The sequence below is a fragment of the Heteronotia binoei genome, chromosome 17, assembly GCF_032191835.1.
Source record: "Heteronotia binoei isolate CCM8104 ecotype False Entrance Well chromosome 17, APGP_CSIRO_Hbin_v1, whole genome shotgun sequence".
NCBI classification, from domain to species: domain Eukaryota; kingdom Metazoa; phylum Chordata; class Lepidosauria; order Squamata; family Gekkonidae; genus Heteronotia; species Heteronotia binoei.
The window spans coordinates 50,012,814-50,034,912 of NC_083239.1; the positions used below are offsets into that span (position 1 = coordinate 50,012,814).

General features: G+C 50.1%; 1 protein-coding gene across 1 annotated transcript in view; it reads left to right on the plus strand.

Moving 5' to 3' along the window:
* Window positions 1–22,099, plus strand: part of RYR1 (ryanodine receptor 1) — a 271,145-nt gene that overhangs the window by 55,493 nt on the left and 193,553 nt on the right. The window contains exons 7-14 of the mRNA XM_060257511.1: window positions 1,997–2,109; window positions 4,118–4,211; window positions 5,391–5,487; window positions 8,695–8,769; window positions 8,954–9,110; window positions 11,191–11,355; window positions 19,301–19,422; window positions 21,548–21,734. Of these exons, the coding sequence (XP_060113494.1) occupies window positions 1,997–2,109; window positions 4,118–4,211; window positions 5,391–5,487; window positions 8,695–8,769; window positions 8,954–9,110; window positions 11,191–11,355; window positions 19,301–19,422; window positions 21,548–21,734 (1,010 nt within the window). The remainder of the gene's footprint in view (window positions 1–1,996; window positions 2,110–4,117; window positions 4,212–5,390; window positions 5,488–8,694; window positions 8,770–8,953; window positions 9,111–11,190; window positions 11,356–19,300; window positions 19,423–21,547; window positions 21,735–22,099) is intronic.

Below are 22,099 nucleotides of genomic sequence, written 5' to 3' on the forward strand. Positions count from 1 at the left end.
CTCTGTTTTCTCCATTTCCTCTGAGTCTCCTCCCTTGAGGAGGAGGCGGAGGGGGGGGAGACGGAGCCTGCTTTGCCAGGCTCTCGCAATCGCACAGAAGAGCTACTGAGCCAAGCCTCTCTTCCTTCTATTGGCTGAGGCTTCACCGGTCCCCTGGGGAAGAAAAAGCCAGAGCTTCCTTTGGCCAGAAAGCACCTTTAAGACCAATGAGTGCTAAAGTTTTAAGCATGTTTTAAGGTTTTTTTTAAACCCTTTAATTTTACTTGTCTGTGTCCTTTATAAAGTTTATATCTCTGCTATCTAATCTTAAATAGGCACACACAAGGCCCAGCCCGACATGGCCCGGCCCAACAAAGTTTCATTTATGTCAGATTTGGCCCTCATAATGACATTAGTTCGACACCCCTGCCCAATAACTTGACAGCCCTTTCCTCTTCCACTCCTCACAAAATCCAGGTTTGAGTAAGGTTAAAGATTTTTTTAACTAAAATAAATCTACCTACTCTAATGAATTAGGACCCAAAAATTATGAATCAATCTACACATTTACTAGAAATCTTTAAAGCAATTAAGCATTTTAGCAAAACCAAATTCCCAGATCTTGATGGGCTCACATCTAGATTCTAAATAGTCTTTAAAGAAGCCATAGCAAATCCACAGTATGCTGCTGTTAACAAAACCTTTAATTTGGAATCTCTGTCGCCTTCATGATCTGAATAAAAAACTATTGTTTCTCTCAAATCAGACGAAGAACTTTTCCACATTCTCATTTTCCTTGATGGTAAATTCCTGTTTCTTTGGGGGGGGGGTGTTTCTGTTCCACATTTTTTTTTTGCTACCTCTGTGGATCGATCCATGTGTAATATCAAATTGACCACTAGAGGATCTAAACACGGAGAACAGAGCCACCCCCCACCTGAAGAAACAGGAACTTACAAGCGAGTAAAATGAGAACGTGTAAAAGCTCAAAGATCCTTACAGTGTGAATTCTTACCTTCCTATTAGCTTAATGCCCTATACCAGGGGTGGCCAAACTTGCCTAACATAAGAGCCACTCAGGCCTCTGATTCAGCAGGAGCTCACAGGGGCACAGCTCCTGAACCTTCCTGAAGGTTCCCCCTCTTCCTCCCCACCTACCTTGTCCATTGAATAGTAGGTGCAGCTACATAACAATCCCTGGATTAGGAGAGTGGGCAGCCAGCCAGTCACCAGCGGCTTTGTCACGCCCCCAGCAGCCCTCATTAACCCCTGGAGAAGCTCATGCCACCCTTTCTCCACTTCTTGTGTGATTTTGGGCGGTGGGTGGCTTGCTGGCCTTTTGACTGGGCGGGGGACAGCCTAGGAGAGCCCAGGTGAGCAAGGCTTGCTTGGGCTGGCTGGATCTCTAGCCAGTCCAAGCAGGCCTCGCTCACCCGGGGCTCTCCTTTCTTGCATTGGGTTGCTTTTGGGTGGGGGGGGAAAGCATATACTAATGAGTTATACTAATGAGCTCCACCATCAATTTTTCTACAAAATGACCCCTGGAGCCGCATAGAATAAATATCAGATGTTTGAGAGCCACAAGACATGCATGTCAGATATCTAAGAGCTGAAGGGAAGGAAGGAGGGAGAAGAGAGGTTAAAATAAAGCAAATTTAACTGCATTCTTCAAGCAGCTGGTTTGGCTTGGAGAAGTGATTTAAAGAGACAAAATGCCTTCTCCAAGCCAGCCAATGGGGCGATGGGGACTTTGAGAGCCACACAATATGTGTGAAAGAGCCACATGTGGCTCCTGAGCCACAGTTTGGCCACCCCTGCCCTATACAAACAATGAAAACCAGCATTCTCTTCATCCAGCACTGTGAGCTGCGCTTCTGTAGAATTGTGGCATGCACATAACCCCAGCCAAGCTGTCTCGGTTGAGTTGGGAAACATGCTGATCCCTGGGGCTGTTTCCCTTTTGGGGTGCTTCCCTCTACTCGCTCACAGCCAGCCATCCCTTCTCTGCCATTCCCAGGGGAAGCCTGTTGGTGGACCATCCACCCCGCCTCCAAGCAGCGCTCAGAAGGGGAGAAAGTGCGCGTTGGTGATGACCTCATCCTCGTCAGCGTCTCTTCCGAGCGGTACCTGGTGAGTGTGTGTGTGCGTGCAGATACCAGCCATATCAGGAAAGCACACCTTGCAGATTAAGTTCTCTGTCCCATTGACATCTGTCCTATTGACATGGAGAGCCAATTTGGTGTAGCGGTTAAGTGCGCTGACTCTTTTCTGGGAGAACTGGGTTGGATTCCCCACTCCTCCACTTGCAGCTGCTGGAATGGCCCTGGGTCAGCTATAGCTCTTGGAGGAGTTGTCCTTGAAATGGCAGCTGCTGTGAGAGCCCTCTCAGCCCCATACACCTCACAGGGTGTTTGTTGTTGGGGGAGAAGATATAGGAGATTGTAAGCTGCTCTGAGTCTGATTCAGAGAGAAGGGCAGGGTATAAATCTGCAGTCTTCTTCCACTTTTTCTCAGCCCCATCCACCTCACAGGGTGTCTGTTGTGGGGGGAGAAGATATAGAAGATTGTAAGCCGCTCTGAGTCTCTGATTCAGAGAGAAGGGCAGGGTATAAATCTGCAGTCTTCCTTCCCCCCCCCACCATCCCTTTTCTCACTTGAACAATTAGAAAGAAAAAGGCAACTGGGGTCTTGCTAACATGATCGGACTTCTCCCCATTTCCCTGTTGTCTCTTCCTTCTCGTACCAACAACTTGATTTTTAAAAGGCTTGGAAAGTACAGTCCTTGAATCCGGAAGTCTTTTCTCTCCCTTCCTCTGGCCCACTTGGGTTGGTCTCCTTGTAGTTCACGTCATAGGTTCAGAAGTCCCAGGGCTGAGGCCTCGTGTTGAAAGGAAAGGAAAGGAAAGGTCCCCTGTGCAAGCACGTCGTTTCCGACTCTGGAGTGACGTTGCTTTCACGTTTTTACAGCAGACTTTTTATGGGGTGGTTTGCCATTGCCTTCCCCAGTCATCTACACTTTCCCCCCAGCAAGCTGGGTACTCATTTTACCAACCTCGGAAGGATGGAAGGCTGAGTCAGCCTCGCGCTGGCTACCTGAAAACCCAGTTTCCACTGGGGATCGAACTCAGGTCGTGAGCAGAGCTTAGGACTGCTGTACTGCAGCTTTAACACTCTGCACCATGGGGCAGAAAACAGGGTCTTAAAAGTTGGACCGATTTTGCACTAGGCTTATTCCGGGTGGAGAGCCCTTTTGCACCCGGTGCTTCTCTCTGTTTTCACATAAGCTGCCCCGGAGCTGCGAGTTGGCGTGCTGCTTTTCTGCAGCAAGCGAGATCCTCTTATAAGCGGTTTCTGCTTGCTGTGGAAAAGCCGCACGCCAGCTTGCAGCTCCGGGGCAGCTCGTGCAAACACCAAGAGAAGCGCCAGGGCAAAAGGACTTTCCACCCGTGTCACGACTCGGGGGTATTACCAATTGCTGCCACCACTCTGGGTTAAGGGTTCCCCTTGAGAAGGCCCAGAGTCCCCTCCCAAGCCCTTCAGGCCTCCTGTAGCTTAGGCCAAATAGTAGGCGTGAGGACCAGGCAGAGTGAACCACAACAAAAAGGTTTATTCCACTGCAATATAAATTAACAAGGTGCAGTAACCAGTAAAAGGGTGAAGGGAAAATAAACAAATGCCCTAACGCGTCTGTCTATACAGTCCCGACCTAATACCAACACTCACCCCTTGCCTTGGATGAGGGAGCTTTCCCCTGGTCAAGCTCTCCAGGCACAGCCTACCTCCAGCTCAGCCTTCCAGGAAAAGAACCCCACCCCCTTCCTGGGCTTGGCCCCTTTATGTCCTTTTCCCAGGCCCCATCCCTCTCCGGGCCAGTTTCTCTCCAAAACCTGGCCACCCAATCAGAGGGACAGAGGGGATCCTGGGAGATGTAGGCTTTTCCCAGTAACTCCTAAGCAGGCTTCCCTGGGGCCTGCAGGCCTCGCTAGGCCCAAGATCATGACAACCTGGAATATGCCCTAGTGTGAAATCAGTCTTGGTTTCAGTTAGAGCCCTGATTGAACCCTGCACCCCCCCCCCACACACAGTCGTCCCCCCCCCCAATCTCCTTTTCCTCACCAATTTCTTTATTGTTCTCCAGCACCTGTCTACAGCCAGTGGAGAGCTCCAAGCCGATGCTTCTTTCATGCAGACACTGTGGAACATGAACCCCATCTGCTCGGGCTGTGAAGAAGGTGGGTGATTATTCTTCTCTCCTCACCCCCATACACTAGCTTAGGGGTCTCCAGGGCTCTTTCGGGATGGGCTCCCCTGGCAACCAACTCTGCAGCTTGGGGGCCTTGAAATCTCCTGTAGCTGGTTCCCGTAGCAACCTTTCCTCCCATCCTCCGTATCTAGACAGGGTCATGTGTCTACCACCACGGCTACATAAACTGAGTAGACCCCAACCCTTTTCAGCCAGCAGGCCTCTTTGGCATTCTGACGCAGCATGGTGGTCACAGCCACAAAATGGCTGCCGCAGAAGGTGGAGTCTGTCACAATAGGACTGCTACTGCTTACCTTTCGTCACATGGTGAAGATCCTTGTGCTGCCATGGCTGCCACTGCCAAAGCAACATTTTTAAAAATCAGCACAGCCAATCAGATCTCCAGTGGCCTTGCTGGGCAAAAGCCCACCTTGCCCCACCCATTATCTAAAAATGCTTGGTGGGCACCATGTGGGGAACCCCTGACTTAGACAGGTTCACATGGGAAGAGATGATACTTTGGGCTTACCTAAATTGCTTAGGCTCAGAACGTCTGCTTGATTATTCCCCTCTTCCATTCGCACCCCCATATCAGTATTCCCTTGTAGTCTAGGGTTGCCAATCCCCAGGTGGGGGCAGGGGATCCCCCAGTTTGGAGGCCCTCCCCCCGCTTCAGGGTCATCAGAAAGCAGGGGGAGGGGAGGGAAATGTCTGCTGGGAACTCTATTATTCCCTATGAAAACTTATTCCCATAGAAAATAATGGAAAATTGATCCGCGGGTATCTGGGGCTCTGGAGGGGCTGTTGTTTGACGTAGAGGCACCAAATTTTCAGTATAGCATCCAGTGCCTCTCCCCAAAATACCCCCCAAGTTTCCAAAAGATTGGACTAGGGGGTCTAATTCTATGAACCCCAAAAGAAGGTGCCCTATCCTTCATTATTTCCTATGGAAGGAAGGCATTTAAAAGGTGTGCGGTCCCTTTAAATGTGATGGCCAGAACTCCATTTGGAGTTCAATAATGCTTGTCACACCCTTGCTCTTGGCTCCATCCCAGTGTCTCTTGCCTCCACCCCCAAAGTCTCCTGGCTCCACCCCCAAAGTCCCCAGATATTTCTTGAATTGGACTTGGAACCCTGTTGTAGTCACTTGTCTTTCCCATCCACACAGGATATGTGACCGGCGGGCATGTCATGCGTCTTTTCCACGGGCACATGGATGAATGCCTCACCATCTCCACCACGGACCAGAACGAAGAACAGCGCAGGTGGGTTTTGCATGCCCCGGCTTCACATAGCCAGAGGACTTGTAAGAGCATAAGAAGAAGATATTGGATTTATATCCCGCCCTATACTCTGAATCAGAGTCTCAGAGCGGTCACAATCTCCTTTACCTTCCTTTCCTACAACAGACACCCTGTGAGGTGGGTGGAGCTGAGAGAGCTCTCACTGAAGCTGCCCTTTCAAGGACAACCCTGTGAGAGCTATGGCTGACCCAAAGCCATTCCAGCAGCTGCAAGTGGAGAAGTGGGGAATCAAACCCGGTTCTCCCAGATAAGAGTCCGTGCACTTCACCACTGCACCATACTAGCTCTCAGAGATCGGAGAGAACTGAGGCTTGTCGTACTTTGATCACCTGATGAGAAGAGTCACTGGCAAAGCCGATTGTGCTAGGAAAAGCAGAAGGTGGCAGGAAAAGAGGAAGATCCAGCAGGAGAGGGACTCCATCCAGGAAGCCACAAAGGCCCTCAATCTGAGAGACCTGAGCAAGGCTGTTAATAATAGGATGTTGAGAAGGTCATTTATAAAGGTGGTGGAAAGTAGAGTCAAGTCACAGTTGACATGGCAACCTCTCTTAGGGTTTTCAAGGCAAGAGATGAAAGAAATGGTTTGCCATTGCCTTTCTCTCAGGGCCGGCCCTAGGGCGTGGCAGACTCACTGTCTGCCGCCCCATGCCCCTTGGAGCCCTAGGCACACACGCACACCCCAGGTTGGACCGCCACCGCTCCTCCCTCCCCCCTTCTCTTCTGCAGTGCTGTGCGCAGTCACACACACACACCCCGGCGTGCTCAGAGGAGCGCTGCTAGAATTAACCCTACCCACTTCGATGCAGCCTGGGCATCTCAGCGTTCTCTCTTAAAAGAGCGCTGGAGGGGGCTTTGCTTCCCCTCCTTTCCAGAACTGGAAGTGAGGGGGGAGCAAAGCCTCATCGAGCGCTCTCTTAAGATCTCAGGTGCCTGGGCCGCATTGAAGTGGGTAGGGCTGATTTTACCGGCACTCCTCCGAGGGTGGTGGCAGAGCACAGCACTGTGCGGGGGTGGGAGGCAGCAGAGTGGCAACGACGATGATGGTGGCATGGGTGGGGGAGGGAAATTAGGCATTTGTCTTGGGTACGGGGAGATGGGGAGAGCCCAACTCAGCGCTCCCCTTCCCAGCACCCTAGGCAAATGCCTAATTTGCCTAGTGGGCGAGCCGGCCCTGCATCCTCTGCATAGGAACTGTCAAGCACGGATATTTGCAATAATGAAGTCCTTTGTTTTGTTTCAAATGAACTGCTTTATTAAAACTCCATGTTGCTCACAGAACATCATCTTTGAGAAGACTGAGATAGCAGGGGTTACAAGATGCTATATAGGGTATCATAAAACGTTACAAAAACCACACCATTCAAAGCTAGGGTTCAAAGGGTACAGCAGTACGATTCCTCTGCTCTACAGTAACAATCTATCACCAACCCGTGAACTGATAAGGCCTGTGAACTGCCCAGAATTGTAGGGGAGTATGGGCCATAGACTTAGCAAGGCAGTAACCGTTATATAAACATCCTTTGCCAGGTAGCAGGAGGGACATGGCAAAGGAGGGTGTAGGAAATGGAGGCGAACCAGGATCTATGCTTGACAAGAGATCACCCATCTTTTACATGCAGAAATAGACGGGCTTGACATGCAGAAATAGACGGGCTTGGACTTCTTTGGTGGTCTGCCATCCAAATACTAACCAGGGCCGACCCTGCTTAGTTTCTGAGATTAGGCTAGCCTGGGCCATCTAGGTCAGGGACAGAGACCAACAGAGGTTGCTTCCATTTCTTGCCTCTGCGTAGCCACCCTGGACTTCCTTGCTGGTCTCCCATCTGTAGTAAAATGGAAAGTCAAGAGTTAACTGGAAGCTGATTATGGTTCGGAGGAAAACTCCACCCCCTGGGCTGCTCTTTGTTTTCCTGCTTTCAGTTTTCTGTATGCTTCATTGGAAGTTAGTTGCAATAAAGCAGCTGTGTTACATTAAGCAACTCACGTGAGTACAATAACTTATTTCCTTACCACTAGGACATCACAAAACCATCCAAACATTCACCCTGCTTAGAAGAGAAGAGATTGGATTTATTTATACCCTGCCCTTTGCTACCCAAAGGAGTCTCGGAGCGGCTTACAGATCTCCTGTCCCTCCCCCTCCCCACAACAGTCACCTTGAGAAGTAGGTGGGGCTGAGAGAGCTCTCCCAGAACTGCTCTTGAGCAGAGCAGCTTGGAGAGAACTTGTGGTTGACCCAAGCTCACATCAGCTGGTGCATGTAGAAGAGGGGGGAATCAAACCTGGTTCTCCCAGATGAGAGTCTGCGCACTTCACCACTACACCAAACTGGCTGTCCAGCTCTGAGAGCTGACAAGATCGAACTAGCCTGGGTCATCCAGGTCAGAAGCTGTGCATTCATAGGCTTGCTGTAAGTCAGAAGCAATTTAGCAGCACTTTCCACGCAAGAACAACAAGAAGAATGTGGTTCTGATATTCTTTGGCTGCTAGAATGGCCTTGGGTCAGCCATAGCTCTTGCAGGAGTTGTCCTTGAAAGGGCAGCTGCTGTGAGAGCCCTCTCAGCCCCAGCCACCTCACAGGGTGTCTGTTGTGGGGGAGGAAGATAAAGGAGATTGTAGGCCGCTCTGAGACTCTGTCCTTGAAAGGGCAGCTGCTGTGAGAGCCCTCTCAGCCCCAGCCACCTCACAGGGTGTCTGTTGTGGGGGAGGAAGATAAAGGAGATTGTAGGCCTCCCTGAGACTCTGTCCTTGAAAGGGCAGCTGCTGTGAGAGCCCTCTCAGCCCCACTCACCTCACAGGGTATCTGTTGTGGGGGAGGAAGGGAAAGGATATTGTAGGCTGCACTGAGACTCTGTCCTTGAAAGGGCAGCTGCTGAGCCCTCTCAGCCCCACCCACCTCATAGGGTGTCTGTTGTGGGGGAGGAAGGGAAAGGAGATTGTAGGCCAAACTCAGACACTGTCCTTGAAAGGGCAGCTGCTGTGAGAGCCCTCTCAGCCCCACCCACCTCACAGGGTGTCTGTTGTGGAGGAGGAAGATAAAGGCGCTTGTAAGCTGCTCCGAGTCTTTGATTCAGAGAGAAGGGCGGGGTATAAATCTGCAGTCATCTTCTTCTTCGCTTGAAAGGGAGTCACTCAAAAGATCACTTTTCTTCCCCTCTCCCTCTGCAGGGTGGTGAACTACGAAGGCGGGGCTGTCTGTTCTCAGGCTCGCTCCCTCTGGCGCTTGGAGCCCTTGCGCATCAGGTGGGTCAGGCCTCTGATACGCTTCCTCACTTCCTGTTGACTTGGCAGCTGCGAGTCTTCTTGCCACTAGGGGCGCAGTGCCTTACTTTTTTGGTTTGTGGACGACATAGGAGAGGGGCAGCTTGAGACCCCAGCAATGTGTTGTGTTTCTTTTGAGTAACAGGCCTCCTTTTTATCTCAACAGCTGGAGTGGCAGTCACATGAAGTGGGGCCAACCCTTCCGCGTCCGTCATGTCACCACCGGCCACTACTTGGCGCTGACTGAGGAGAAGGGTCTGGTTGTGGTGGATGCCGAAAAGGCCAACACCAAGGCGACAGCTTTTTGCTTCCGTATATCCAAGGTGAGAAGTGTTCCTCTAGACCAGGGATGGCCAACGGTAGCTCTCCAGATGTTTTTTGCCTAAAACTCCCATCAGCCCCAGCCAGCATGGCCAATGGCTGGGGCTGATGGGAGTTGTAGGCAAAAAACATCTGGAGAGCTACCGTTGGGCACCCCTGCTCTAGACAGGGGGCTCCCAGCCTTTTTGGAGCCTGCGGGCACCTATAGAATTCTGGCACAGAGCGGTGGGCGGAACTAAAAAATGGCCGCCACAGGAGGCATGGCCAGTCTCACATAGGGAGCCACGGTGCAGGGGGGAAAAGAGGGGAATTCGGAAAATACCCTGGGAATGAGAAAGAATAGAAACCACCACTGTGGTGGCAACTGCAACTGAGTCAATGTTATTGTAATCAGCACAACCAATCAGATTTCCAGAGGCCAGTAAAAGCCGTGCTGAGCAAAGGGACCCCACATGGCCCACCCACTGTCTAAAATCACTTGGTCTGGGAGCCTTGAAAGTTGTTGATGGGGGCCATGGTGCCCTATGGCCACACGTTGGCATGCCAGTCCAGGTTTAAAAAAATATTCTTCTTTCCTCCCCTGAGGATGGAAAAGAATCTAGTCTTATTCAAGGAAAAGTAGAATAGGCAGTAAAAAAATTTTTGTGGATGCATCCATGTAGAGGGAAAATACAGCTGGAGCCAGTATGCTGCAATGGTTAGCGTTCAGCCTAGGCAAACAGTTCAGATCCTCATTAGGGATCTAACTGCACCATCTCAAGGGTGTCAAAAGTGTGGCCTAGGGGCCGGATCAGGCCTTTGGAGGGCTCTTATTAGGCCTGCGAGCCACTTACTGTCATCTGCTTCCTTCTCCCTCTCTTGCTTCCTTCTGCATCACAGCTTGCTTTGTCAGACTTGTTCAATCGAAGCAAAGCTTCTATTTTCTCCATTGACTGACCAGCACATGAAGCAACTTATGTACAAAAGCTCGCAATGCCCAGCCATTTCGTATTTTCCTCAGGGTCTTAGGCTCAAAGCATTGACTGTGAGGTTTCTGTAATGAATATCAGTAAATAAAAAGTTGGTTTCCAACTTACAGATATACACCTGAAGAACCCCTGAATAGCATACTCAAGACTGCTACAGCACAGACACTTTCTAGATTTTGATACAATAATTCAGAGCAAGAGATGTCCGTTACCAGAGATAAATAAACAAAATATTGCAAGAGTGCTAATCTTTTAAGCATGTTTTAAGTTTTTTAAAAAATGTAATTGTGTTTGTCTGTGTCCTTCATAAAGTTTATATCTCTGCTATCTGGCATTACATTTTAGGACACACATGCCTCGGCTCATCAGGGTCTCATTTATGTCAGATCCGGCCCTCATGAGTTTGACACCCCCACCATATATTGCCCTGCCAAGACTATCTCCTTGGCCTACTCCAGGCAACCCTTTTATTTATTTATTTTAGTAAATTTCTATTTCGCCCACTCCCCGTAGGGCTCAGGGTGGAGTACAACATACGCTAAAACAATAAAATACAATAAAAACATTTTATAAACAGACAGTTCAACAGCACTCAGATTACCATGACATCGCATATTGCCCAGCCTAGCCTTCTCACATCATGATATCTCATAGGGATGGCAGTTTTTATTCCAGTTCCTAGCACAGATGACAGTGCTGGCTGGGGAGGCCAACCAGATCAAGAAGAAACGCCCGCAGCCTCAGCTAAAAGCCTGGCGGAACAGCTCCGTTTTACAGGCCCTACGGAAGGCTAATAAGCCAGGTAGGGCCCGGATCTCAATAGGGAGCTGATTCCACCAGGTCAGGGCCAGGACTGAAAAAGCCCTGGCCCTAGTTGAGGCGAGGTAGGCATCTCTTGGGCCGGGGACGGCCAACAGACGTTGGGAGGCCAAATGTAACGACCTCCTGGGCATACATGGAAAGATATGGTCCCGCACGTATGTTGGTCCCAGGCTGTGTAAGGCTTTAAATGTTAGCACTAGAGCCTTGAAGCGGATCTGGTATTCGATGGGCAGCCAGTGCAGACTGTGGAGTGCCGGCCGAATGCCCACCTTTTGTCTTCCTGTCCTTTTAGGAAAAGCTGCACGAAGTTCCAAAGCGAGACGTGGAAGGCATGGGAGCCCCTGAGATCAAATACGGCGAGTCCATGTGCTTTGTGCAGCACGTTGGCAGCGGCCTCTGGGTGACGTACGCGGCAGCCGACGCCAAGGCCCTACGTCTAGGGCTGCTCAAGAGAAGGGTGAGTTCATGGCTGGCCAGTGGTTCTGCAGCCAAGCAGTCATAGGAGGTTGCTGAGATGGAGGAGCGTGGCCAGCTTCATAAGACCAGCTGGAACTCCGTTCACCCTTTGCATCACCTGATCCCTGTGGTGTTCATAGCTGCAATACCACCTGTGGTTACCTTTGGAGGGCTGTTATTAGGCCTGCGAGCCACTCACTGCTTCCTTCTCCCTCTCTTGCTTCCTTCTGCATCACAGCTTGCTTTGTCAGACTTGTTCAATCAAAGCAAAGCTTCTATTTTCTCCAATGACTGACCAGCACATGAAGCAACTTATGTACAAAAGCTCGCAATGCCCAGCTGTTTCGTATTTTCCTCAGGGTCTTAGGCTCAAAGCATTGACTGTGAGGTTTCTGTAATGAATATCAGTAAATAAAAAGTGGTGGCAGTGCAGAGCACTGGAGAACAGGCCAGCTGTCCCTTCACTCATTTGCAGCTAGGGTTTCCAGCTCCAGGTTAGGAAATACCTGGATCATTTCTTTTCTTTTTGTCAGCTTCTTTGACCAACGGTCTTAAGCTCAAGATAAAACAAGGCAGTGAATGCAAAAGAAATTGCAATTAATTTAAAACCAAAATAGACTTAACGAGGCAAACCAATGATCACGATCAAGACATCACTGAATAATCTGAAAAACTACCTAATATTAATATAAAATTCCATAAAACTCTTTAGCATTATAAAACTAGAGTCAAAATCTTAGTACATATCAGCAGCGCAGCCAGGCCTCCGTTTTAGAGAGAGCACTACTGATAAACATTTCGGCACCGAGTGAGTTATTTCAGGGTCCGCATCTGCCAGCAGTAGGGTTGTCGCCCAAGATCCCACGGGAAGTCGATATTTATGTAAGATAGGAGTAATCCAAAAGAAGTAATCTGGGCACAGTCCACTGATGGCAGAATAACATAAGGTGGTCTAGTGTCTCTACTATACCTAAAGCACAGTCACACAATCGGTCTGAGTATGGGATTTTAGCAAAACGTCCCCTTAGCTCTGCTGTCGGAAAAAAACATTCAGCCTAGCTAGCGTCAAAATATATCTAAATCTGGGGATTGTAAGGAAGCTCATATAAGAAGGAATTTTCTTAGGGGACACAATCCCTAGTGCGAAATTAGAACACACACGCCTTGCACGAACTGAGGTGTTAATTTGATCTGTATTTGTCACCAGGGCTGGTGCTAGGCTTTCTGATGCCCTAGGCAAGTCACCCGCTAGCGCGCTCCCCCCCCCCCCCCATTATTTAAAAAATAGGGAAAATGAAGAGTACCAAACTTGAAACTTTTCACATTTTTAATTTACTGATTTTTAATTTTTCAAAAAAAATTGTGATGTTATAAAAAATTGTGAGAATAAGTGCTTGTTGGCCACACCAGGAAGGAGGGTGGTGGGACAGGACGAGGTGGGAGGCCAAGTCACACACTGGGGAGAGGGGGGTGGCTTGGCTTTGTTGAGGGCAGCTTGGTAGTGGGAGAGGATGAGGCGACAGCAGTCGGGAACCAGAGTTATGTGTTGGGGAGGGAGCGCCCAGTGGTGCCCCCTAGGCCAGGTCACACCCTAGGTGAGTGCCTACTTTGCCTACTCCCACGCCCTGGCCCTGTTTGTCATCCACAGCCTAGCCAAGTGTAGTGCATCTTGATGGTTTGTATTATTAAGTACTGTGGAGGAAAGTCTGGATAATTTGGGGGTGGAGCCCAGGAAGGACGGGGTTTGGTGAGGGAAAGGACCTCTGCGGAGTATAATGCCGTGGAGTTCATCGTCCAGAATAGCCATTTTCTGCAAGTGAACAAAGCTCCCACAGTTTGGAGATCGGTTGCAGTTTATTTCAAATTTATTTCAAGTTGGAACCCTTTCCCTATGAAGAAAGGTTAAAACGCTTGGGGCTCTTTAGCTTGGAGAAACGTCGACTGCGGGGTGACATGATAGAGGTTGACAAGATTATACATGAGATAGAGAAGGGAGAGAAAGAAGTACTTTTCCCCTTTCTCGCAAAACGAGAACTCGTGGACATTCGATGAAATTGCTGAGCAGTCGAGTGAGAATGGATAAAAGGAAGTCCTTCTTCACCCAAAGGGTGATTAAAACTGCAACAAGAGGTGGTGGCAGCTACAAGCATAGACACCTTCAAGAGGGGATTGGATGAGCATATGGAGCAGAGGTCCATCAGTGGCTATTAGACACAGTGTATTGTTGGAACTCACTGTCTGGGGCAGCGATGCTCTGTATTCTTGTTCTTGGGGGGGGCACAGCGGGAGGGCTTCTAGTATCCTGGCCCCACTGGTGGACCTCTTGATGGCACTTGGGGTTTTTTGGCCACTGTGAGAAACAGAGTGCTGGACTGGATGGGCCATTGGCCTGATCCAACATGGCTTCTCTTATGGTCTGATGTTCCTTTTTTTATTTTATTTATTATTTGGACTTTTGTGCTGCCCTTCCCTGCAAGCGGGGCTCAGGGCAGCTTACATAAAAATAAAATAAAACAATATTAGGTTGTCAGATCAACATTAAAAACACAGTGCAGTTCAGTATACGACAAATCATAAGAACATAAGAGAAGCCCTGTTAGATCAGGCCAATGGCCCATCCAGTCCAACATTCTGTGTCACACAGTGGCAAAAAAAAAAATTATATATATACACACACACACACACATACTGTGGCTAATAGCCACTGATGGACCTCTGCTCCATATTTTTATCTAAACCCCTCTTGAAGGTGGCTATGCTTGTGGCCGCCACCACCTACTGTGGCAGTGAATTCCACATGTTAATCACCCTTTGGGTGAAGAAGTACTTCCTTTTATCCTTTTATGGAACTATTTATGGCAAATTAATTGGATAGGGGATAATAATGATTGAAGAGTTTTAATTAAGAAGCCAATTGGAAATATAATTTATTATTGTTAGCTAGTGGATTGGATGGGTTACGTGGGGGGTAAATTAAATAACTATTAGATTAAGTAATTATTAGATTAAGCAACTATCAGATTAAGTAACTATTAGAATATTAGTGGGTAATTTATTTATTGATAGGCCAATTGGAGGTGGGAGGGTTGAGAGGAGATACAGTCAGTGGAGGAGCTGGTGGCACCAGTGAGAGATGATTGGTCTGGGGATTCCGGTACTCCTGGGGAGGGGAAGGTATGACGGTGGGAACAGGCAGAAATGGAAGGGAAGGAGATCGAGACGAGATAGCGCTCGACCACCTTCCAGCCTGCGTCCCATCCCGATGGTGACAGGTAGGGGGGCAAGGCGAGATTACTCGCCTCCGTCACTGGTGTTATGTAATGCCAGGTCCATTAATAATAAGACCTCTATCCTTCGGGAATTCCTGCTCGAACAGGACACGGACCTGGCATGCGTGACCGAGACCTGGGTCCGCGATGGGGAGACCGTAGCTCTCTCCCAGATCGCGCCCCCGGGATACTCGGTCTTTCACCAGTCGCGGACTAGCGGGCGGGGGGGAGGGGTGGCCCTGTTCATTCGAGAGGTTTACTCCTTCCGGGCCCTCCCGGCTCCGGAGATCAAGGGCATTGAATGTGCCGGCCTGGCGTGGGATGTTGGGGAGGGGTTGGCGATCTGGCTGGTGTACCGACCGCCTAACGCACCGGCCAGCGCCTTACTATCACTGATGGAGGCTGCAACAGGGTGGGCATTGAGACACCCGAGACTTTTGATTCTGGGTGACTTCAATGTCCATGCCGATGACGTGACCTCCAATCAGGCGATGGACCTAGTGTCTTCCATGGCGACACTAGGACTCTCCCAAGTAGTTACGACACCCACTCACCAGGCCGGTCACATGTTAGACTTGATCTTCGCGTCGGGAGTTTTAGTGGACGATCTTGCTTCTATAGCGGTGCCATGGTCGGATCACTATGCCCTCAAGGCTCGTGTGGACGTCCCACCCCAACCCCGTTTGGGCGGCGAGCTTATTTTAGCTCGCCCGCGGAGCCTGATGGACCCGGAACGGTTCCTGACGGCTCTGCGGGATCCCTGCCCCCCTGGCGATTCCCTCGATGACCTGGTGGAGTCCTGGAATAATAGGCTCACCGGAGCCATCGACGAGATCGCGCCTAGGCGTCCTCTGCGCCCTCGCGCAAGGCCGACACCCTGGTATAACCAGGGGCTGCGTCGGCTGAAACGGGGACTCAGACGACTAGAGAGGCAATGGCGGCGTACTCGAGACGAAGCGACTCGAACATCTTATAGAGAGGTTATGAAGTCCTATGAGATGGCAGTCAAGGCCGCAAAGAAAACTTACTTTGCGGCGGAGATTGCGTCCGCAATTTCGCGCCCGGCACAACTGTTCAATACAATCCGGACCCTTACAACGCTGCCACAGGGCAGACCAAATTTTAATGAATTGGAAATTGGCTGTGAGGCTTTTGCGGATTTTTTTGCGGATAAAATCGCATCGCTCCATTCCGACTTTCCTGCCATATTAGATACAGTTAGCGAACCTGAGGCTCCGTGCCTGTCTTCGGATCGCGTCCTGGACGGCTTCGGCGCGCTCAGCCTGGAAGAAGTTGACAGGATCCTCCTATCTGCACGCCCAACAACTTGTAAATTGGACCCATGCCCCTCCTGGCTTATTAAGACCTGCCGGAGGGAGCTAAGATATCCTATACGGGATATCATAAATAGATCCCTACTGGAGGGGCATTTTCCATCAGCGCTCAGAGAGGCGGTGGTCCGTCCCCTCTTGAAGAAAACATCGTTAGATCCGACCGAATTGGCACACTATCGGCCGGTATCGAATTTGCCCTTTTTGGGCAAACTTATCGAGAGGGCAGTGGCGTTGCAGCTACAGAGCTTCCTGGAGGACGCTTCTATCCTTGACCCCTACCAGTCTGGTTTTCGCCCGGGCCACGGGACGGAGACGGTGCTGGTCGCCCTGGTGGATGACCTTCAGCGGCATCTGGATCAAGGCGGCTCGGCAGTGCTGATGTTGTTGGACCTATCGGCAGCGTTCGATATGGTCGACCATCGGCTTCTGGCGCGCCGCCTTGCCGACGCAGGGATTCAGGGGTTGGCCTTGCAATGGTTTTCCTCTTTCCTTGACGGTCGGGGACAAAGGGTGGCGATTGGGGAGGAACTGTCCCGGAGACACACGCTTGATTGCGGGGTGCCTCAAGGGGCGGTGCTCTCCCCGATGTTATTTAACATCTACATGCGCCCCCTTGCCCAGATTGCCCGAAGGTATGGGCTTGGGTGTCACCAATATGCTGATGACACCCAGCTCTATCTGCTTATGGATGGCCGGCCCGCCTGCGCCCCAGAAAATTTGGACCGAGCGTTACAGGCAGTGGCTAGGTGGTTTAGGCTGAGCGGGCTGAAGCTGAATCCGGCGAAGACAGAGGTCCTGTGCCTTGGTCGCTGCGGCCCGGGAAGGGAAATCCCCCTGCCAGTTTTTGACGGCGCGCCACTAACAGCGTCGGGCAGGGTTAAGAGCCTGGGGGTGCTGTTGGAGCCTTCACTGACAATGGAGGCCCAGATAGCAGCCACTGCCAAGTCCGCGTTTTTTCACCTTCGGCGGGTGAAGCAGTTGGCCCCCTTCCTGGAACGTGACGACCTGGCAACAGTGATTCATGCTACGGTCACCTCGAGGTTAGACTACTGTAATGCCCTCTACATGGGGCTACCCTTGTGCCGGACCCGGAAACTGCAGTTGGTGCAGAACGCTGCTGCCCGGCTGTTATTAGGGCTCCCAAGACGGGAGCACATTCGGCCGGGGCTCCGGGATCTGCACTGGCTGCCAGTAATATTCCGAGTCCGGTACAAGGTGTTGGTTATTACCTTTAAAGCCCTATATGGCCTAGGACCTGTCTACCTTAGGGACCGTCTTTCCCCACACGTTCCCCAGAGAGTACTACGCTCGGGTTCACAAAACCTGTTGATAGTCCCCGGGCCAAAGGAGGCCCGTCTAAAATCCACCAGGGATCGGGCCTTCTCAGTAACGGCACCTTATTGGTGGAACCAGCTGCCGGAGGAGGTGCGGGCCCTGCGGGACCTAGGGCAGTTCCGCAGGGCCTGTAAGACAGCCCTCTTCCGGCAGGCCTATAATACTGACTGACAAGGAAATCTTTTGGATGGAACAAAATGCATCTGTAGACCGCCGGTTTTTATCTATCTTGCTTTTATTAATTTATGGTTTTAATCTTACTTGTGTTTTAAATTGTAGTATTTGTATTATCATGTTGTAAGCCGCCCTGAGACACTTCGGTGCGAAGGGCGGGGTATAAATCCCAATATAAATAAATAAATAAATAAATATCCATTTGAACATGTCTGCTCAGCAATTTCATCGAATGCCCATGAGTTTTTGTATTGTGAGAAAGGGAGAAAAGTACTTCTTTCTCTACTTTCTCCATCCCATGCATTATCTTATAAACCTCTATCATGTCACCCCGCAGTCGACGTTTCTCCAAGCTAAAGAGTCCCAAGCGTTTCAACCTTTCTTCAACTTCAAAAGGCAACTAGAATGATTAAAGGGCTGGAACACCTTCCCTATGAAGAAAGGTTGAAACGCTTAGGGCTCTTTAGCTTGGAGAAACGTCGACTGAGGGGTGACATGATAGAGGTTTACAAGATAATGCATGGGATGGAGAACGTTCACAATACAAGAACTCGTGGGCATTCGATGAAATTGCTGAGCAGACAGGTTAAAACGGATAAAAGGAACAGAGGTCCATATTTGGCCGCTGTGTGACACAGAATGTTGGACTGGATGTGCCATTGGCCTGATCTAACATGGCTTCTCTTATGTTCTTATGTTCATAGGGAAAGTGTTCCAGCCCTTTAATCATTCTAGTTGCCCTTTTCTGGACTTTCTCCAATGCTATAATATCTTTTTTGAGGTGCGGCGACCAGAACTGCACACAGTACTCCAAATGAGACCGCACCATCGATTTATACAGGGGCATTATGATACTGGCTGATTTGTTTTCAATTCTCTTCCTAATAATTCCCAGCATGGCGTTGGCCTTTTTTATTGCAAACGCACACTGTCTTGACATTTTCAGTGAGTTATCTACCATGACCCCAAGATCTCTCTCTTGGTCAGTCTCTGCCAGTTCACACCCCATCAACTTGTATTTGTAGCTGGGATTCTTGGCCCCAATCCAAGGTGGCGACTAATTTGGATAGACATAGAACAGTCCCCAAAATCTCTAATGGGCAGGTAAGGGGGATGGAAGACCCAAGAGCACCAGACTACTTGCTGTCTTGTCACTACCCTCAACCAGAGGCCTGGTGGAACATCTCTGCCTTACAGGCCCTGTGGAAAGGTAGGAAATCTTGCAGGGCCCAGAGATTCTCTGCCAGAGAGTTCCACCAGGCGGGGGCCAGGACCGAGAAGACCCCGGTCCTGGTTGAGGATAACCAGATCTCAGTTGGCAACCCTATTTGTGTCCAAGGTGCAGCCCAGTCATCTCCAACCTTTTTAAACCTGTGGACACTTTTAGAATTCTCACACACTGTGTTGGGTGCAGCTGCAAAATGGCTGCCACAAAATAATAATAATAATAATAATAATAATAATAATAATAATAATAATAATAATAATAATAATAAAATGGCTACTATGGGAGGTGAAGCCGGGCACAAAATGGCTGCCGCAGCTTCCCTTCAGCCACACAGTAAAGATCTTTGTGTTGTGGTAAGAGCTACTGCCAAAGCAATGTTTTAAAAAGTTTGCACAGCCAATCAACTCTCCAATAGCCAATCAGATGGCCTGCTGGGCAAAAGTCCTACTTGGCCTTGCCCACTTTTTAGAAACACTTGGCAGACACCAGGAAAGGTTGGGGACTCCTGACACTGACAGTAAGGTGCCGGAGTCCCCAGTTTTGAGACTGTTGGGGTCTTAATGGTTTAAGTCTTGCTTAATGCCTGTCTGTCTGCCACCCCCACAGGCCATATTGCACCAGGAAGGACACATGGATGATGCGCTTTCTTTGACTCGCTGCCAACATGAGGAATCGCAAGCTGCCCGCATGATTTACAGCACTTCTGGACTCTACAACCAATTCATCAAGTGGGTGCCAAGCAAATCCAGCTGCTGGGGAATGAGACATTTAGTTCATTTGTGTTGCCCATCATCTACTCTATGTCAAAAGACTTTCGGCTGCTGCCTGTCAGTGACGCACTCGTGCGCCCCTCAGCCATTGGCTCCTCTGTTGTTCATGAACATTCCGTGATGCCAAAATATTTTTGCTGCTGTGGGAGAGATTCTAATGTTGACAATCTCATAAGAGGGAATAAGAAGAAGAAGATGAAGATATTGGATTTATATCCCACCCTCCACTCCAAATTTCAGAGTCTCAGAGCGGCTCACAATCTCCATTCCCTTCCTCCCCCACAACAGACACCCTGTGAGGTGAGTGGGGCTGGAGAGGGCTCTCCCAGCAGCTGCCCTTTCAAGGACAGAGTCTCAGAGGGCCTACAATCTCCTTTCCCTTCCTCCCCCACAACAGACACCCTGTTGTGGGGGAGGAAGGGAAAGGAGATTGTAGGCCGCTCTGGGCCTCTGTCCTTGAAAGGGCAGCTGCTGTGAGAGCCCTCTCCAGCCCCACCCACCTCACAGGGTGTCTGTTGTGGGGGAGGAAGGGAATGGAGATTGTGAGCCGCTCTGAGAGTCTGAAATTTGGAGTGGAGGGTGGGATATAAATCCAATATCTTCTTCTTGCAGTTCTCAAACATCTGACGTTCATGTCTTTCAGCTCTCAAACATCTGACTTTTTTTCTATGTGGCTCTTACATTAAGCAAGCTTGGCCACCCCTGCTCTAGGAACAGAAGATGAAACCAGGCAAAAGGGAGATGGGGGTGGAGAGGATACTCTCTGGGTCTAGCATAGGGGTCCCCAGCCTTTTCAAACCCATGGAATTCTGACAGAGCGTGCTGTGCACATCTGCAAAACGGCCATTGCAGGAGGCTGAGTCAGCTGCAAATGGCCAGGAACTGAGGTTACACGTAACTGTAATCTTCTCATCGTTTCAGGCCCAAGCTCGGTTTAACAGGATGCCTTTTCTACTGCTTTAAAATATTTTCTTTCCTTTACACCCAGCTTATCCGCAGTCTCTCAGGGCCACCTTTATGCTGCTCTGGCAGCTGATTCCAAAGCAGCCTTTTAGAAAAAAAATCTGCTCACCCAATCAAAAGTACTCCTCGCCAAAAGCTCCATCCACTTTTTAAAAACGCTTGGTGGGCACCATTGTGCCCCTGAACACCAAGTTGGGCACCCCTAGTCTAGCAGCGGGTAGGTGCTTTGTCCTTCTGACAGTCATGCAGGTCTGGAGGCCGAGCATGTGGGTCGGATGTCAGCAATCCTGCGTGGATTTGCTGTCTGAATTCATCGAGCTTCTTCCCTGTCCCCCTACTCACCACCACTGCCCTCATCATAAGAACATAAGAGAAGTTATGTTGGATCAAGCCAATGGCCCATCCAGTCCAACACTTTGAGTCACATAAGAACATAAGAGAAGCCATGTTGGATCAGGCCAATGGCCCATCCAGTCCAACACTCTGTGTCACACAGTGGCCAAAAAAATCAAGTGCCATCAGGAGGTCCACCAGTGGGGCCAAGACACTAAAAGCCCTCCCACTGTGCCCGCCCCCCCCCCCCCAAACACCAAGAATACAGAGCATCACTGCCCCAGACAGAGAGTTCCAACAATGCACTGTGGCTAATAGCCACTGATGGACCTCTGCTCTGTATGCTTATCCAATCCCCTCTTGAAGCTGTCTATGCTTGTAGCTGCCACCACCTCTTGTGGCAGTGTTAATCACCCTTTGGGTGAAGGACTTCCTTTTACCCGTTCTAACCCGACTGCTCAGCCATTTCATTGAATGCTGCACGAGTTCTTGTATTGTGAGAAAGGGAGGAAAGGACTTCTTTCTCTACTTTCTCCATCCCACGCATAACATTGTAAACCTCTATCATGTCACCCCGCAGTCGACGTTTCTCCAAGCTAAAGAGCCCCAAGCGTTTTAACCTTTCTTCCTAGGGAAAGTGTTCCAACCCTTGAATCATTCTAGTAGCCCTTTTCAGCACTTTTTCCAATGCTATCTTTTTTGAGGTGTGGTGACCAGAATTGTGCACAGTACTCCAAAGAAGGCCGCACCATCGATTTCTCCCCCCCCCCCCTTCTCCCCTCTCCAGGGGCCTGGACACGCTGAGCGGAAAGACCAAGTCGAGCACCCCTGTGACGCTTCCCATCGATGGGATGATTCTCAGCTTGCAGGATCTGATCAATTACTTCCAGCACCCCGAAGAAGAGCTGCAGCATGAGGAAAAACAGACGAAGCTCCGGTCTCTGAAGAACAGGCAAAACCTCTTCCAGGAGGAGGTGAGCCACAGGCTCCAAGCGCAGTGGGTGACCCCAGTCCTGTGCTATGGCACAGCAAACAGGGGCTTTGCTTGATAGAAGAGCGGTCTCTGAAGATCGGTCGGGCCCAGCCCGGCGGCAAGATGCCGTCAGGATGGTTTGGCCCCTGCTCCTTTCAAGTGACAGTCAGTTCCCCTGGCCTCACCCAGCCAGGGCTGTGGATGGTTGTATCTAGATGCAGGCCTGAGGAGGGCATTGTCCACTCGTGGAGTCCAATTCTAGACCTGGTACTGGAGACTTAAGCCAGGCTTTGCATGGAGGGTTTGGACTGGGTCGAGGGTGAAGGCTCAAGGTTCAAGCTGCTGTCTTCCTATATTCATGGGGCG